General features: G+C 41.1%; 1 protein-coding gene and 1 long non-coding RNA gene across 10 annotated transcripts in view; one reads left to right on the top strand and one right to left on the bottom strand.

Moving 5' to 3' along the window:
* LOC127001308 (uncharacterized) overlaps positions 1–5,675 on the top strand; it is a 16,654-nt gene extending 10,979 nt beyond the window's left edge. Inside the window, exons 2-5 of one of the 3 annotated variants that reach the window (XR_007755006.1) lie at positions 1,081–1,337; positions 3,348–3,574; positions 4,674–4,865; positions 5,527–5,675. This is a non-coding gene — a long non-coding RNA (uncharacterized LOC127001308). Of the gene's footprint in view, positions 1–1,080; positions 1,338–3,347; positions 3,575–4,641; positions 4,866–5,526 lie in introns of all 3 variants that reach the window. The other 2 variants (XR_007755004.1, XR_007755009.1) reach the window with 2 other exon arrangements.
* The window catches only part of LOC127001286 (protocadherin-like wing polarity protein stan), a 21,708-nt gene extending 2,924 nt beyond the window's left edge, over positions 1–18,784 (bottom strand). The window contains exons 1-31 of one of the 7 annotated variants that reach the window (XM_050865691.1): positions 18,297–18,784; positions 17,186–17,385; positions 16,647–16,796; positions 15,221–15,385; positions 14,897–15,032; positions 14,502–14,742; positions 13,965–14,169; positions 13,597–13,706; positions 13,233–13,397; positions 12,741–12,895; positions 12,457–12,623; positions 12,016–12,276; positions 11,496–11,784; positions 11,054–11,193; positions 10,716–10,899; positions 10,314–10,510; positions 9,428–9,637; positions 8,909–9,095; positions 8,382–8,642; positions 7,388–7,658; positions 7,135–7,279; positions 6,666–6,884; positions 6,244–6,464; positions 5,834–5,980; positions 5,463–5,727; positions 4,588–4,849; positions 3,373–3,540; positions 2,971–3,174; positions 2,729–2,862; positions 1,686–2,085; positions 553–751 (exon numbers count right to left, since the gene is read on the bottom strand). In XM_050865691.1, coding sequence (XP_050721648.1) covers positions 553–751; positions 1,686–2,085; positions 2,729–2,862; positions 2,971–3,174; positions 3,373–3,540; positions 4,588–4,849; positions 5,463–5,727; positions 5,834–5,980; positions 6,244–6,464; positions 6,666–6,884; positions 7,135–7,279; positions 7,388–7,658; positions 8,382–8,642; positions 8,909–9,095; positions 9,428–9,637; positions 10,314–10,510; positions 10,716–10,899; positions 11,054–11,193; positions 11,496–11,784; positions 12,016–12,276; positions 12,457–12,623; positions 12,741–12,895; positions 13,233–13,397; positions 13,597–13,706; positions 13,965–14,169; positions 14,502–14,742; positions 14,897–15,032; positions 15,221–15,385; positions 16,647–16,796; positions 17,186–17,359 — 6,032 coding nt within the window. In that variant the 5' untranslated portion in view covers positions 17,360–17,385; positions 18,297–18,784. Of the gene's footprint in view, positions 1–552; positions 752–1,685; positions 2,086–2,728; positions 2,863–2,970; positions 3,175–3,372; positions 3,541–4,587; positions 4,850–5,462; positions 5,728–5,833; positions 5,981–6,243; positions 6,465–6,665; positions 6,885–7,134; positions 7,280–7,387; positions 7,677–8,381; positions 8,643–8,908; positions 9,096–9,427; positions 9,638–10,313; positions 10,511–10,715; positions 10,900–11,053; positions 11,194–11,495; positions 11,785–12,015; positions 12,277–12,456; positions 12,624–12,740; positions 12,896–13,232; positions 13,398–13,596; positions 13,707–13,964; positions 14,170–14,501; positions 14,743–14,896; positions 15,033–15,220; positions 15,386–16,646; positions 16,797–17,185; positions 17,386–18,296 lie in introns of all 7 variants that reach the window. The other 6 variants (XM_050865683.1, XM_050865672.1, XM_050865700.1 and 3 more) reach the window with 6 other exon arrangements.

Below are 18,784 nucleotides of genomic sequence, written 5' to 3'. Positions count from 1 at the left end.
CAGTGCCATAGCTAGAGTTTGGCTTTTGAAGCTGAATATGGAAGATGGGTTTCATATCAAAAGTCTCACGTAAATGTGTACAGAGTATATATAGTTCAATGTGTTATTGTCACAAACTTAAATTAAAAATTTAATTTAATTTTGGGTAATATTTAAGGAATCATAATCTCCATTATCCATTTCATTTACGGAAATTTCTCTGGGGGTAACCTTTGATAATCTCCCCAGTTTTCTTACCCATTTTACCTTAGTCTTCCCTATGGATGGCAAAGAGAATAAAACAAGATGTGATTACATCAACCAAAAATATATGTTAGAGTTGTGCAGTATCTTTGCCATTAAACAAGTGATAGAAGCTAGAGGATAGAAGAAGGTATGTAAGTAGATTTAGCTACCCAAAACCAAAAGAAATAGAAGTTGAGCAAAATGAGACATTACTTAACATTCTTAGATTTCAAGCATGAGAAAAGATGTGTAATGTATGAGAGGATGAGCTCATGTTGTAACATAATTAAAGATTAGTAGCTCATTGACATCTATCAATTATCTTACTCTGAGTCTGAGATTCCTAATGTAATGGCAGAGATCTTGTGTGTGCCCACCAAGGAGGCTGGGAGGGAATGTGGTGGTGAAGGGGACGGAGGGGGATTGGAGGGGGAAATATTAAGGTTGTTAACTTCCATCATATTGCTATCCCCCCCTCCAGCCCCATTCCCCATCACAGGTGCTGGCAGGGCCTCAGGACTTGGGTCTGTTGGTGAATGTAGACCGTCAGCTTAGACTGCTGCTTAATATAACCACTGACTATCACTCCCCACTATAGTGATTAGCATCTACTCATACTTAAAGAAAAGCAGAGAAACTTCTTTATTACTTTAGATATACATTTTAACTCTGTCATCTTGGTCTGCTTCTGTATTCTGGTTCAACTCCTACAGTGTACGGATAAATAAAGCTTGCCTTCCTCCTGTTTGGAGTGTTCTGCTTTACTATCCGCAAATAAAGTAATTTAGTTCTAGCATACTGCAACTTTTATCTAATTTTTTTAAAGTGACTGATGTGAGCTTTTTTTTTTTTCAGCATGTGTAATATTCAAGGGAAACCACCTGGGCAAATGGAGACAGAAGGATCATTTGCCACAGGGTCAGCAGAAACCCACATAACTAGAAAAAACTCCTCAAGAAAGCAGTGAAAGATACAGAGGAGATACTTGTGTAAGGAAAAGAACCCCTGCTAAGTGCTTGCTGGCTCAACGGAGAAACATATACCCAACCATGGAAATCCCCAGTGCAGAAGATGAGCATGCCGGACAAATGGTGGTGAGGATGAGGATGTAGGTGGGTAGTGGTTGGGTATATGATGATCGCTGTGGTGAGGCACATGACAGTCATGTTGCTGGTGCAAATTTAAGGATATACTTATCTAGTTTTGGTATAAAGGATCCGAAGCAAACTCATGATGTTCAGTCAATATCTGCTTTTATGCAACTTTGCTTTAAACTCAGGTTTTTTTTCCCATTTGTTTCAATCTTTAGATCTTTTCATTAACATTACATTGTATGTGGTGGACTTAACAGTGGTGATGATACAGGGGGTATGTGTAGTGGCAATTAGTGAGGATGGATGTACTGGGGACATGAAAATGATGGTGAATGATGGAAGAATTTTTGTGTTCTTAAAACTCACCTTCCGCTAAATTGTGGAGGAACCTCTTTTGGCTCTGCGGGGTGTATATAACCTGATGGTGATGAAGAGGATTGGGAGGGGAGTAGCGTTTCTTTTCGCTGCTCTCCACACTTGATCTGCTTGCCCGAGACTCTGTTCGGACCACAAGGTTTTCTGGAGAGATGCGTTTCATGTCATGGTGGTGTTGAAGATGAGGTGGTGGTGGTAGTTCCTGGGAGAAGGAGTTGTCACGTGAGTGGAGGCGGGAGGAAGGAACATCTGGAGAATACCTTCTCGTGTCGGGGGAGTACCTCTTTGAGTCTAAGGTGGAAAACTTTTTGGTGTCTGGGGAGTATCTGTGTTTGGTACTTGGGGAATAAGTGCCAAACTGGTTTTCAGCTGGAGAGTAGCGAGAGCGTGCCTGGAAAACAAACTTGAATCAGATCCTTCTAAACACATTAGTGTAAACTTTCTTTGTAAAATGAATGAATGAATGAATAAATGAATAAATGAATAAATAAATAAATAAATAAATAAATAAATAAATAAATAAATAAATAAAGATAGATAGATAGATAGATAGATAGATAGATTTATTTATTCATTTTTATTTATTTATTTATTCATTTATTCATTTATTAATTTATTTATATATTCATTTATTAATTTATTTATATATTCATTTTTATTTATTTACTTATTCAAATATATATATATATATATATATATATATATATATATATATATATATATATATATATATATATATATATATATATATATATATATATATATATATATATATATATATATATATATATATATATATATATATATATATATATATATATATATATATATATATATATTCTCAAATGTGACCTATGTCATGAATGGCTACTTTCATTATATTCTAAAATTAACATTAATATTATATATATGTTCTTTTGCTCGCACTAATTTGCCTTTCAATTGTGCAATATTTGTTACTTTACTACCAACATGAATTCAGAATTAGTGTGAAACCCAGTGATGTCACCAAACTACTGAAGAAATCTGTGTACCTCATCCAGGTAACGTGAGAGGCTTGGCCGGGATTCAACTCTTAAATTGTCAGGCTTGTCAGAAGTCTCATTGTCGGAGGCAGTGGTGGTGGAGAGGCGCTCACTTGCCCATAGTGGAGATGTTACATTATGTTCTGAAAGAGAGGGATTATGTTTATATTTTTTATTATAAATAACAGTTATGAATTCTGTGGGATGTACTGCATCACTACCATACCTAACTATTCAAACATGCAATTCACCTTTTATTATGCCTGGGTATGCTGGTGGCAGCTGGGAGGACCAGTGTGTGGCATAAAGAGGCCGAATGTTGTGGAGGAGTGGAGAGCCAGTCACCCCCTCCCTACCCCCTATCATACCAGGGGGAGGAGGAGGGGGCAGGGCTTCGGCTGTTGTGTCCAGGTCATAAATGTTAGGCAGGTAACTGGAGGGTTTGGGAGGTACCTCTGTGGACCCAGGTGTATGGTTAGTTATTTAAGGCTTATAGTACACACTGAGTACTGACTGGTGTTTTAATGGGGTTAACATTACTCTTGGATTAGTTAATAGAGCCATTCAATGTAATAATAATTTTTAGATGTCATATAAGCTTATGCATTATTGGTTCTGGAAAGCACAGGGGATGATGATGCATGGGGACCCACCTGGAGGAGGATTGGTGCGCCGTTCATTAACTCTCAGTGTGCCGTTGTGAGTGGTGGTGTCGTCTTCGTCGCTGGAGTGGGAGGAGGCCAAGTCAAGGGAGCGGTGGTCCAGGCTCAGCTCACTTTCACTTTCACTCTCCTTACGTCTCATGGCCCGGACACCTGCGGCTGAGGAAATTTGACATCAGAGGCTTAGTATGAGGTAAGTGCAACAATATTAAACATTTTTCAAAATTTTAATACGCAGTCTTGATATTTAATGGCAGCTTACTGTCATCTTACAGTATCTTTTGTGCTCAAACAGGTGTTATAAGTTCTTCACAACAAAACTTAAAATATAATGGCCATGCAAGCACACACACCTCTACCAACTAAGATAAAAAAGGGCATATGTACTTTTTACAGCTCTATTCTATATCTAGCTTGCATTTGGAAACAAAGGTGCTTTTATAAGCCTGTCACTGATTAGATAATGGCTTGAATCTGCCAGTGCATCATGTAGAAACTTAACAAAACTACAATCTATAATATAATTTGTTGTAGATCAGCTGTATCATGTAGTACTTTCTTCCTCATTGGACAGTAAAATAAATGGGTTAAGATTGTGTTGAAAAAGTTCCAATTGACTAAACGTAAACAAGATAATATGAGTGTGTGAACAGGGTTTTGAATTTTTAGACTGGTTTTATGCAGCTTTTTCATCCAGTTACCAAGTTAATGTAAAAATATATAATGACATTTGTTAGATGAATTTTGCGGGGAATGATGAGGATAGCAAGTTTAAGATCCTGTATCAATGAAGAAAATTTACTTTTTAATACATTAGAAAAGTTTGCTGCTGCTTGGTTCTTTCACATTACAAAGATATTTAATCAGAGTCATCCATTACATTCAAAGCTTCCACCACCCTTTCACCTAACTCACTTAACTAGGTGTGCTTCAAATTAAAATTATTTGGGATCTACAGCTATTCATTTTAACTTTTCCAGGTTGGTATAATATTATAATTAATTAGGATTTTTAGCCACTCATTGTAACACTATTCAAATTTCTAAAGCTCTATTCCATATGTAACTAGATTGTGGGTCTCTCTTCCTAATATTGTTGTGAACCTGCAGTTGTTTAAGAGTTGGGTGACTCAAACCACCATCCATTCAGTGACGAGTCTCCAATAGTAAACTAGAAATGGAAGAGTACAGATGAGCCGAAACTCACTGTGCTTCCTGTGGAAGGTTGTAGAGTCATTGTAGGCATATGGTGACTTGACAGACTGGGAATTGAGATCAGTGTTGGAGTTATAGTTACTTGGAGTGCTGGAAGAGGCTCCCACCCCCCTGGGCCCTGCTGCTGCACGTTCTCCCCTGCTGTATGGCGAACTAGAGGTCTTGCAAGTGGAGCGGGAGGTGGTGCTGGCCGTGGAGATGCCAATGTTGCGGCGCAGGATGTTGAAGTCATCGTTGTACGTTAGTGCTGACCTCTGTGTAGGAGTAAGGGTGAGTGAGTTACACATATTCTTACTCTTCATTTCCTGTTTGTCAGACAGAAAAGTACAGTCCCATTGCCATTCTTACTTGATCAACAAACATTCTTACTGCAATGCAGGATAGTCAATCCACAGATATCATATGATAAAGTTTGAAACATTTTATATATTAGATTTATCTTACATTCTGGGAGGCCATGAACTTAGAATAAAATTCTTATTTCCATCTCATCAGAGCACTTAGGCCCAAGACTAGCTGATGAATATGTCCAGTAATGGAATTGCATGAAGTTGATATTTTATTGGGAGGCCAGGGATATTTCTAGACAGACATTTACCATGTGATGTCTGAAATATAGTGAGGGATTCCAGTGTTCTGATTGGCTACCACTTTGCCAAACAAATACAGGATACTGTGGCAGTGACCTTTTGTATTTCTTATTTGGAATAGAATTTCATTAAAACTTGAATAGGTTGTATACTGCTGCCCCTCTTCAAGTCTAATGTAAAAGGAAGAAATAGAATATTTATGAAATATTAGGCACACATAATTTGTTTTATAAATTAGGACACATCATTTATCTTATAAATAAGGAGACCGACTCACCGATACAACTGATGTCCTAGTAACACTAAGAGACTCCTGGTAGGGCACCTTCTTCCCCATGCAGGCACGGAACATGAAGTAGAGGGAATCCCGCACTCTGCTATTGAGGAGGCAGTAACCCACCAAGATGAACACTGCCGTCAGGAGGGAGAACACCGAAAAGAAGTAGTGGAGGATCTCCAGATTTTCTGAGACGGAGAGGACAGCGAGAACCCAGGTGGCCCCAAGCAGCGGCAGAAATAAGATACCCAGCCACAGCAGAGTTCTGTAAAGGACATATGAAAATAAGTCATGTAGATTGCTTCCATTATGTTTTTCTAAATGATTCAAAGGTAATTGATATCCATTTTCCAGTTAGTGATGTTACATACCTTAAATTTCCAAAGCCTTCCACATGCCCCTTGAGGGTGAGGGATGCTCGGATGGCCATAACAAACACCAGGAGGATGATGATGACGATGACACAAATGGGACCCACCAACCCCCACACCACAGATTCATAGATGGACAGCCAGCAACTGTGGTGGAAGGCAAGAGTTCAGAGTAGGTAGAAGCAGATGGTCGGTATTTGACTTGCTTAGGAGTTAGTGGTCTTTGTGATACAAAGGTGACTGAGAGTTTCTTTTTGCTGAATGTTGGACACCAATTACTATAGTGTATGTATATATCTGTGAGATGTTCAATATTAGTGCTAAATAGTAAAAAATATTGATTTATTTTTAATGTAGTAGTTGAATCAATGCTACTAACTCAAACTATTCTGATCTTCAGGTTGACTTACAAGAAGTGGTTGCCATACTGGTCAGCTCGCACACCAACAGAAAGTCCCACAATGATGGCTGGCAGACCATAGCCACAGGAGTAGTAGAAGCGCATCTGGCCATGGTTGACATCACGCATCTCAGTCAGCATACGGTACAGATGCACACCCTCGATCAATAGCCAGGTGAACACGCACAGCCAGAAGTAGTGAAGCCCAATGGCCACAAGCTTACATGGAAACTGTCAAGAAAAGTAATGGTACACTATATGTATCATATATCATTTAATATGAATGGCAGTGGTAACTTGGCAAAATGACTTGCTCTGTGTGTGTTTAACCTAGTTGTAGCATACAAAGCAAGTGTGTGAAGCCTCAATCAGTGTCTGTATAGCACTGGTAAAAATATTATGAGGCACAATGAGTGGTGATATGTCACTTACATTTTGCTGGAGAAGGAAGTGTCTCATCTTGAGGGCTGTGAGGAAGAGTAACTGCACTAGGAAGAGGCAAGCTGTCAGGTTCTTGTGGATGGTGTTTGAATTGGTTTGGGCACCCCTCAGAAGGCAGAAGGCAATAAAGGCCAGTAACAGCAGCACCAAAGTTAGCACCAGACCAGTGTAGGTCGTGACGTCCTCAGCAATGGAAGGTTCAGCAAGAAACTGCATACGATTAGGGAAAAAGATATCATCACTAACAGTAACTATGTAAAACATCACTAATAGTAAATATTTTTGTGTACTGTACCCAAGAAATTTTCCTGTAATATCGATAAATAAATTTTGGTGAAAACCCTCCAAAAGTAAAGCTCTTTTAGTTATGTCTAAAACAAAGTTTTTTTTTTTTTCAGGAATTTTCTGTTGATATTATATGTTCATATTTAGAGATAAGAAATTCATGATATTTGTTTACCTCTGCTTCAGCATCATTGAGAATAACTGCAAAGCTTGAGAGGTGATTACATGTGCAGTTGATGAATGTGTCATTGGCGTAGTCCCCAAACCCAGGCTCGGGGCCACTTGTCTTGCAGCCTTCTCTTGTCCACTGTCCCTCTCCCCTGAAACATTTCTCATTTAGTATTCAAAGGACTGCAAACACATAGATACACACAGATGACTAGGTCCTTAGTGTTACTGATATGCCCTTAGATCAGATGGTAACCTACGTCTTGGGTTTGGTGATCCAGGTGACGCACTGAGGGTTGGAGCGACGTCCCACATGACCGAGACGAAATCTTAGCCTCACATCCACATCCAACGTGTTCTTTAGGATTCCAGAGTGGGAAGTGTGGACAGCCAAGGTGAGCACAGGAGAGCGAACGGCCAGGCCCACACCCCACCGCTGCTCCACATTGCTGCTATAGGTCTCCGGCAGCAGTGTCCCCAGAGACCGAAACACGACATAACTCACCACTGCCCTCGTGTTGCCCAACACGCCTGTTGTTGAGGTTTCATCTGTTACAGGGATCATATGACATGATTATTCTTTGTTGCATCTTTATTACACATGTACTGCCTTGTGACATTCCCTGTTGAAGGATTTTATTATGTAGTGCTGGTTTTTAGAAGAATGTTCTGTTCCATAACACTATGATCAGCAAAGTCCTCAGCAAAGTCCTCTGACTTTCAAATAAAATATAAGATTTATAAAACCACAAATACTGCTGTTTTGCTGATGTTGCTTGAGAACTCTATCGGCAATAGCTATCCGGGGTAGGATAATCCTCCACAATGATATCACCCTGTTGCAAATTGAACCTTGCAGAAAAGGCTTTCACTTCCTGTCAGCCAAATCTTTACAAACTAAACTGTGCAAAAATGTATAGTAACTTCCTTGATTGAAAACTGAATGAAACTTTCTTAAATAAATAATTCAGCTTCAGGCATTATTTTCTTTCCCCATATTTGTTCTTATGTTTGAATTTGAATATCATTACTTAACAAATGTATAAGGTTACTTTTCATCTCTTCTGAAATTTCTCTGTAGTGATGCTAATCTAAAGATAAAATACCCCTCTTCCCAAATCGATGAAAATTACCTTGAAGTGTTAAATCAGAATTATGCAAATCTGAAGATTAAATTAAAAACATAGCTAAGCATCTACGAACAATCACAACACTGCGTATGAAGAAAATCAAAGAAACCAAGGAGTATCTTACCACGCTTGACATCAGGAATGCAGAGTAGGGAGAGTGGGATGCGGATGTTGGTGGCATGGGCCCACACCTGCTGATTCCTGAGATAGTTGTTGTATTTAGGCACAATTACTGATGCCTGTCCCTGGCCTGGATAGTGCTTGTCTACCAGCGAGGATGTTTCTGGGATAACGACATGGTCCACCCTGTCATCATGCCCCACCACAAACCCAGACTGGCTGTAGCCATAGAGTTCCTCTGCAGAGACTGTGTCCATTCCAAAGACTGTAGGAGAAAACATACATCATAATATCTGATGGCAAAAAACACTCTCAAATGTGATATGTGTATAAGCTTGTGTGTGGTAAGCTCTTATTTACAGAAATCAGTGATGTCCTTAATTTCTATTTGTAGTCAGTATATTTTGGCATTTATTAATTTTCCTTAGACAGCAGTGTTGGCCTTGAGACCCACACATGATCACCTTACACTAAATCAACAGTATGATATTAGGTATCATACTCCACAACCGCTACGATAGATAACCTTACCTATTTGCTTAGTGGGGACTTCAAAGGGTGTAGTATAGGTGTCCCCCTGGCTAGCAGCCAGTGTGGCCACATACTCATCTATCTTGGTGAGGAGGGAATCTGCACCAAAGCCCTGCACTCCATTGATCTCCTGCCAGTGTGAGATGTAGGCTGGCTGCAAAATCACTGATGCAGACTCTACTAGATTCTGCAAAGAATAAGGTTGTTAGTATTTGTATTTTGTCTTTACATATCCTATATCATCATCATCATTTCGTTTAACGTCCATTTTCACTCTTTCTGAGCGGTTAGACGACGTATCATCCTATACGCTCCCTCAATCACGAGTCAGATATCCCAACATTATCATTCTGCTTTGCATCCCACTTACAGAACTTAAATCCACTGAATCATCATAAGGACAGCCACCAATGACTAAAATTTCACTTCACATGTATGAAAACAGTCACAACCATAGAAACTGATGTATTCATGAATATAAATATGCACAAAAAGGAAAATAAAGATAAAAGACCTTACCTGAACATAATGTCGTTCCTGTCTGTGTGTGAGATTGAGACCTTCTTGGTGGGTCTCATACTCAAAGAGAAGGATGAGGAGGCGTGAGGCAATGAGGACATCAGATCCCCACATGGCAGGAGTAACTGAACATGCATAATTAAGGTCCTCAGAGATCTTCTTAGCCAGATATGTAGTGATTTCCAGCTCCTCACTTTCCAGTCTTTCCAGCTGCAGAAAAAAAGGGATCAGTATAGTTAAACAACTATCTTTTTAGTATCAAAACTTATATGTACCTGATCAAATGCAAAGTATCACTTGTGGTACATGAAGTTTGTACACCATGTACAAGAGAATGTCAATTGTGTGTGTGGTATACATGTAGCACTACTTTTTGCTAGGTCACTAACCCAAGAGCTTTTGAAATATACACTTTAAAGTGTGGTATAAAAGTTCGCCAAGGAGAAGTCTGTATGCTCGCACACAAGATGATGGAACTGCTGGAATAATCATTCCATTTTTTTAAACTATTTTATGCAAGGTCTGTGGCTCAAGAGTTTTGAATGATCTGCTTGGCAAGTTCATATGAGTTCCGGTTTAGGAGGAGAAATCAGGTCCATCATTTTGTCCTCATGCACACACACACGTTTGCTTGGAAGTACCCTTGCACAGAAAATTATCAAATTGGAAGAATACACTGCTTTCTACTCCCAATTGACAATGTCATCCTTCATACTAGATGATTTGTAGGTAATTTACAACAACCTACATTCAGGGGGTTAATTTTAAGTTCTAATCTTGATCAACTGAATCATATGGATACATGAAAATGCTTCCACTAAGTAAGAGGTACGTAATTCATTATTAAAACTTCACAGAATAAACCAGCAATGTAAGTTATACTCACCAAGTCACGCAGTTCTACAAAAGTGTCTGAAACACACTTGAACATGTCTGGTGGCATCCAGCCAACCTCCCTGCGGCACTCCCGAGAAGCCTTTCCCTGGGCCCCGTATGGACACGGCTTCACAGTGGTGCCATCAAATGGAGTCTCGTCCCACCATGTCAACTCGGCAAAATTCTTTGGACAGCCATCATAGACAACTGAGGAAAGAAACAAAATAATTTCTGTAGAGATTTCATTCACTAAGGAAATTATTAATAAAAGAATTTATGTACTAGAAAGAAAATCTGCAATATTCAGTTATAAAAAAATATCAATACCATACCGATTAATGAGCCATATAACTTACCACAAGTAGCTCTCAGGAATCCTACCAGAAGTTACAAAATGCTTTTAGGGACTCACTTTCACAGCCTTTGATGGTGACCTGGGCAAAGGCATTGGCACACTGGTCACAGCGACGGCCAATGACTCCAGGACGACAGCGACACTGGCCAGTCACTGGGTCACAAGACCCGCCATACGATCCCACCAAGTAACAGTCACAGTCGTAACAAGCATCTGAGTCTTCTGGTTGGTAGTGGTTTTCCTGACATAAACAAGTTTCATTAGTGTGTATAGATCGCCATGCATAACCTTCACAAGATAGAGAAGCATTCCAGGCATATTACAGGTTACAAAACTTTTACAGATTTCAGATGCAAGTAAATCATCTATTTCACTAAAATTGGTCCTCGTCTCACCTCGCATCGACATTCTCCAGTCGTCTTGTTGCAGTCTCCATCATATCCGTTGTCCACATTACAGTGACACGGCCCACACACTGGGTAGCCCCACCAATTGGTTGGGCAAGGCTGATCTAGCACTACCTCACAATACTCCCCTATTGAAAAAAATATTCATATAAATTTTATAAAATAAATTTCATAAATCAAGAGCACCAGTTTTCATGTTCATGTCATGGGGACAGCTGCCACTTTTCAAAGAATACATGAAATTGATTTACTTGGGATAAAGTTTTTTCCTACAACCTGCCTGGAATGATTCCAGGCCCCCGAGACACAAGGTGTACACTATACCATCGAGCCAAAGGGCAGTTTAGATTAAGTACTTTTATTTATAACATGCAAGAACATGCAGTAAAGGGTATAAATGGATGAATTTAGACTTTCTGCCTAAACACACCTGAGAATGCGTAGGATGGACACTCGCATCGGTAGCCCTTTGGCGAGTGAAGGTCGTGGATGCAGGTGGCATTGTTGCTGCAGGGGTTGAGGTGACACACATCTGAGCACTCGTCACCATAGAAGCCGTTATCACACTGGCACTCATACCCCTGCCAGGTGTTGATGCACTGGGAGTTGGGTGGGCAGGGGCGGGAGGTACAGGGGTCTGAGGCCACACACCCATCTCTAACGTTGTCCTCATAAGTGGGACGCAGCCATGTGTTCTTGCTGCTTCCCACCAAAACATTCTGACAAACAGAATAAATGTAAGACATCTTCCAGATAGGATCTAACACAAAAGAAAGTTTTCTGAACTTTTACTAACGAGTCTAAATCTTCAATGTGCAGTAAGACTGCTTCTCACTTCTTTTAACAAATAAGTACATTGATGGGCCAAGTTGTTAGATATTCACATGCAAACAATGAAAACATTTACATAGAAACTAGGAAGGAGAGGCTTAGATAAGCAGCCAACTGACCTTAATGCAGCCTTTAAAGCCAGTGACTGTGGCTTGGTCTGAGGGCTGGACGCCCCCTACTGACACAGTCCCTATGTAGTGATTTGCCACTTGCTCATTCACTTTCAGGGTGTCCTCATAATTGCCATAATCTAGGTTGATCCACACCTCCCCACTCATCCACTTAATCTCCACATGGTGCCACAAGCCATCATCAACCCTTGCCTCCTTCAGTCTCAGTGTGGCGTTCTCGTAGCGGTACTGGATTCGACCCTCTATCAGCTGTAGGGAATAAATCTCAGGTCATTTGTAGTTTGAGTAGAAAAGTAAAGAAAACTATATTCATACTAACAAACATAACATCACCATGGTAATTTTGCTTATTCTCTTTTATCTTTCACTGCTTGATGAACCAAGAAATCTATTTTTTATAAAGACACTTTAAGTAACAACTGTACTTACTTCTATGATGCTGCTGGTATTTTTTCCAACAAGGATTATCATGAGGAGACCAAACTGCTCTCGGGTACGGAAGGAGAGGCTGTTAAACCATGGCATCTGGATGGTCTGAAGCTGTGGGCTGAAGACTAAAAAGCCATCCCCAGAAAATTGCTTCACCACCTCCACTTCTGAAAGTTAAAAATAAAGAATGCTAACCTTCATGGGGCTAGTGAATGAAAACATGAATAATGCTTGCATTCAATGGGAGTTACCGAACTGAAAGAAATCACTCAAGGAGGACAAACCTTTTGAACAGTCTTTGCCACCCCACCCAATATGACACGAGCATATGTAGGTGCCAAATGTTTCTCTGCAGGAGCCTCCATTCTGACACGGGTGAGAGCGGCAAAAGCTATTCTTCTCTGGACAGCCTGGATATGTTCCATTGTCAGCAACAAACCTGTAACAATTAGATTATTTTAAATGCATTGTAACAAAAACGTTTTTCCATCATACAATATTTCATACCCTAAATCAACTAACTATGACTGTACCAATGTTTTTTGACAATTCAGATAACAGCATCAGTCAGAGTCCTGGTCCTAATACTCTGATACTTTGAAATGAATGATACTCAATCAATACCAACATCAATTAGGTACAATATTCAAAATTGAAAAGTGTGATAAGTAGCAAAGTTGGTCAAATAAAAGTTTTGACACTATTTTTCTTAGTCAATATGTACAACAAAAAATATATATTTACACCAAAGAATGAGATAACATGTTAACACTTACGAGTTGAGATCAACAAAGCTGTGGTCAATGTAGAGGTCTGAGATGCAGCCGAGGAAGTGTTGGTGCTGGACCTGGTAGGTGGTGGGCAGCACGGGGAGACCCCCAACTTGCAGTGGTCCTGTTACATCCAAAAAGCGGTGGCAAGACTCTGTCAAGATGGCACACCTAAAATAAAGGAAACAAAAGATTAGGTGGAGGTGTACTGCCATGAGTAATCACCATTAGCAGTTATGAAAAAATGTATACTTTTTAAATTTCTGTCTTTCATTATATAAAGGAAGAATAATTGAATGCTACCAATATAAAAAACAATAGGACACACGAGTTAAATGAGTAAGAAAGCACTGCCTCAAAGGAGGGTTACCTTGGGTCCAGGATCTGAGCAGTGGTGTTGGCACAGTGATAGTCGCCAATCTTGTCCCCAAACCTGACAGCAAGGGCCGTGTCACAGTTATCAAGGCTGATGGTGGCACTCTGAACAGAAGAGAAATACTTCTTGACCATACTGATGACATTAGTTTTTGCACTAAACTACGTATGAAACATTTGCTGCTTAATTAAACTGACAACATACTAATGATCCCCTCTCATGCAATTAGCATTTCCTGCCAGCACACACTGAGAACACATATTTGGTATTCCTTTTTGCTTCTCTCTCTCTCTCTCTCTCTCTCTCTCTCTCTCTCTCTCTCTCTCTGTCCATGCACATTTCAGTTGTCATCCTAGGCTCACCCTGTAATTGTAGTCAACGGTAGCAGTGTGCCAGTCCCCATCATGCACCCCGCCGGGCAGGGAGGCCGACACACGTGTAGTAACAGTGCCCAGGCTGAAGGAGAACACCACTTGACCTTCCACTATCTCAAGGGATACAAAATCGTGCTTTTCGTTGTAGCGGCCGTTGTACAACAGCAAGCCGTTGGGCTCTCGTGTGGCAAAGCTGCAAGAAAAATTATAATCTGCTTATTTTTAGACATAGGAACACGGTCAATATAAAAGATAGACTATATTATATATATAAGATTGAAAGCAGTATTCAATATAAGTATGCAAATTTGTTGTCATACACAAACTTGCCTTGATTCTTTTTCTTTGTAAAGATTTCAGGAATTTGCACAAAACACATTTTTCAATTTCTCAGCCATTTAAAAGGAAACTATTCCTTTTCCTGGCTATAGTCTTAAGCTATAGGCTATTGCCCCTTTCTAGTAAAGTATATCAATTTATCAGCTGGCTCATTACAAGGCAGATCCTGTTCATTCATACACTCACCTGATCTTAATGTTAAGTCTGTGACGTTGCTTGAGGGCAGGGAAGGTCAGGAAGGTGCCCTTGGAGAAGCGCCTTGCCCTCAGCTCACAGGTGGACGTGTGGTACAGGGAGCGGCTACAGTTGGTGCAGGTAAACCCTCCAGAACTCTCCCCATTCAAACTGACAGCGGTGCACTTGCTGCCGTGCTTGCAGACCTCTGCCACGCATGGCCCACTCAGCATGTTCACTTCACAGTTCTTCCCTGTAGCATGGAAAATGAATCATGAAGTGTGTATATCTCTACATAAAAAAATGACAGTATAGATTTGAGTGGAGTAGGGTGGAAACAAGAAATAAAACAACCAAATACACAAATATCAAGATGGCAGGGAATATCAATTAACATATACACTTACCGGTGTAGCCTGGAAGACACACACAGGTGTAGCCTCCTTCCTTCCTCATACAGGTGCCATGGTTCCCACAGGGGCTGCTGTAGCACAGGTTGACCTCTGTGTCGCAGATGTAGTGTTCCCGCATGCCAGTGAAACCCTACAAACACAATGAGAACACCTGACACACAAGAATGGGTACATTTCATGATTTAATGGAAGCAAGAATATCCAGGTAAGGTTATGCACAAATACCATCATCTTCAGCCATTAATAGTTTCCTGCAGGACAAAGGCCTGTCTATCTGTAAATCCAAATAGTATGTGCTTCCCCAAGCCGCCTACTCACATGAGGGCATCTGCAGGCGAAGGTGTTGACGGGGTAGATGGGGCGGAAGAGGATCGTGCTGGACGAAATGAATCCCGAGGCGTTGCCGAACTTGAGGACGTTGAGGCATTCTTCATAGTTGAGGCACGGCTCCCGCACACACAGGGTGTCATCAAAGGGCAGCACCTGTACAGAGGCAACAGCACTGACTCCACTGATTGAATTCAAGTGTGGTTTGTGAGCTATGAACTATCTGGAGCTTGTGAAATAGTATTTCGACACTTCTGTACTTTGCTAATCAGGTGGGACTCTAGTTGGTTAGGTGTGTTTATTTGGATACTGTCTGAGCTGTGTATTTGCCGGTTTGCATCAGAAGTGAACAGCGGCAAAATCACAACTATTAAAAGTTGTTGGTGCTGCTGCTGCAAGGCTGTGGTCAGACTGAACTAGGGAAAGACCATCAAGACTACATGCGCCCGTACAAGGGTTAGCTTGGCTTCACACGTGACAGCTTTTACCTTAATTACATAAGAACGTAAGGACTCTGCAAGAGGCCGGTTGGCCTATACAAGGCAGCTCCTGTAGGCCTAACCCCACCTAACCTCACTATCCATGAATTTATCCAACCTCCTCTTGAATGTATCAATGGTATTGGCACCCACGACATGACTGCCAAGCCTGCTGTTCAACTAATCCACCACGCTATTGGTAAACCAATTCTTGCCTATGTCTTTACTGAATCTGAATTCATCTAGCTTAAAACTGTTACTACGTGTCCTGCCCGGCTCTTTTACAACCCAAGCTCTACGTATTAACACCCCCTTTATTAAAGCCTAAACTTACCTAACAAAACCAAAACAAACACTATAGGTCTAGACTCAGAACATTTATATATGCTTCCTTACTAATGAGATTTTCTATACAACAAAGTGAGGTCATTCTTTATTGCTTTATACCATAAGGTGCTGGGTATCATGTGTTTGAATATACACTAAACTCAACCGAACATAACCTAATAAAACCAAAACTAACAATATAGGTCTTGACTCAGAAAATTCATATATGCTTTCTTACTAATTAGACTTTTTATACAACAAAGTGAAGTCATTCTTTGTTAATTTATACCATATAAGGTGCTGGCAATCATGTGTTTGAATAGGTGAAACTAAACTCTAGGCTATATTTTTCAATACTGTAACCTGACGGTCCATGTTTTTTGTTTTTCAAGTACAAACACTGCGTAAGCCGTGCTGCTTGCTTTTGAGTGTGTGGAGTGCGTCTAACTTATAACTACAGCCTGATCTGCCAGTTTAAAATCAAATCTGCATAAAAAAACAAGTAACCACTAAACTGCCACAACCTGGTGTGCTAATGATTCATCTGCCCAAGATCATGGGCACGGGATGGGCGATGCGGTAATGACTATGGGAGCAGAACAAAACTTTACCGTGACAGTTGCCAGCTTGGCCAGGGATGCCCGGTGCAGATAGACACGCTCTCTCAGAAACTGTGGTTGGTAAAATTCTTCTCCGGGAACATCAGGGCGCTTGGCTGAGAAGCTCACGTTGAGAATCCTTGAATCCACGTCTGTGTCATCCTGTTGGCAGAGAAACATAATGTACCAGGAAGGTCTTCTCAAAACCGTTTTGTTTGGACACTCCCTGCTTCGCTCGAGTGTCTCGGAATTTCGAACTCCTGCTGATCTTTTGGATTGCTGAACGGCAAGCACATACATTTTTTTTGTGGTCTATCTTTTCAACAAACTTTCCAACGTCATCATTTGCTTCTATGTAATGCTAATCCATGTTATATCAAATGAAACTGAAATCTCTCATCTCTGCAACTGTTATCGAGAAACACGACGATGCTCGAACGAAACCACAATGAAGTCAGAACCAGCGAACAACTATTACCTATACAACCCACTGCATGGTTCCTCGCATTCCACACATGTCACAGGAATAGTCAATATAGAATTATGAATACCTGGATGTTGAAAATAAAGATGTTCTCGCGGGGGCACGGGATGATAGCAGCCAGCCCGTCCACGAAGTAGGAGAGGAGGGGAGAGAGGAAGGCTTCTTGCGTCATGTCCTCGAGGCGCACCGTGACGGAGTTGAAGAGCATCGCCTCCGTCACCAGCCGCACCTGAAGACTCATCTCGGCCGTCACCTCGTTGAGACCGTCTGTAAAGAGAGGAATTGAGTATGAGCTATTGATGGAGAGAGAGAGAGAGAGAGAGAGAGAGAGAAATGAAAGATACGAACGAAAACAGGAGAAAGAGAACGAGAGAACAAGATAATGAGAGAGAGAGAGAGAGAGAGAGAGAGAGAACCCAACAGTAACGAAATATCAAACACATCCACGCAGTCTCGTTCTCTCCCCCCAAAATCTGACTTATGGCGTGAGCGGGAATCATGACGGCCCGCTGTTTGCCGACACTGTTGACCTGGGCAAAACACCTCGGGGCTGCGTCACTGTTTGTTTACCCGCCACTTTCACCTCTTCCGATTTACGGCCGATACAGGAAGGTGTTTAATTAAAGCTGAAGGGACGAGACATGGATGACGCTCCTTCGATCTTTGTGTATTTGGTGATTTTTTGTTTTGTTTTTGTTTTAGTCGGTCAGTGGTATTGTGTTTTTGTCCGGCCTTCTACAGATGTGAATTATGAGTATGTGCTGTTTTGTGTTTGTATGTCATGTTTACGGTGATTATTTTGGTACAGCACACACACACACACACACACACACACACACACACACACGGCAAAGCTAAATTGGCTGACATGAAGCAATATTTCACACTTAAATCCACCCAGGATCAAACGCTTGTTACATTCCCTTGTAGCGAATGTAATTACTGAAATAAAGCGACAAAAAAAGTTCGACATGAAAAATATAGGAAAAAACACCCTTTATATCACATCATTCGGTCATAAGTATGCAGGGTACTCGCGCCCTTGACGACCACTGGCCCATAGAAAATTAGAAGACAATATTGGGGAAAGATACGAAGAAAACAGGCCTTTCCTATCTTCTTGTTTTATAATATTGTTAAAGCCAATTTTCACATTATCATTGCTGGAACCACTGCACCTTATCTTCTTGCGGGGTCACGGTGGCCAAGGCAACAGCTGGTGGAGGTAGTTGAGCTTTCCGTAACTCATAACAGGGCTGTTTTAGGTACAGTATGATGCAACACGAAATACCACACCAAAGCCCAACACTATCATAACATCACGACACTTAACACTGCTACACTACGACGTCCTCACCCATAATAGTAACAACCCCGTTACATCCCTTCACAACACACCACATCGCATATACAACTCAATTAGACACGGACGTTAAGACCACTTCCCAGGAGGACCTTCACCGCCACCCAAGAGGAGCAGGGCAGTCATCGCGCCTCCATTACCAACCCAGATGACGTGATAGCCACTAATTTTCCCCCTAATTACCACCTCCCGCCCGTGAACCGAGAGTGAGTGAGGAGCGCCGGTCACGGAGGAAGCCCGGGCGAAAGGAACGAAGGAGGGAAACAGCGATGGAGGAGGAGAGGGAAGGAGAGAATAGGGAAA

Source organism: Eriocheir sinensis, chromosome 2 (genome assembly GCF_024679095.1).
Source record: "Eriocheir sinensis breed Jianghai 21 chromosome 2, ASM2467909v1, whole genome shotgun sequence".
NCBI lineage: Eukaryota > Metazoa > Arthropoda > Malacostraca > Decapoda > Varunidae > Eriocheir > Eriocheir sinensis.
Note: the sequence above shows the minus strand (reverse complement) of the source record. Positions and strands in the feature narration are given on the sequence as shown.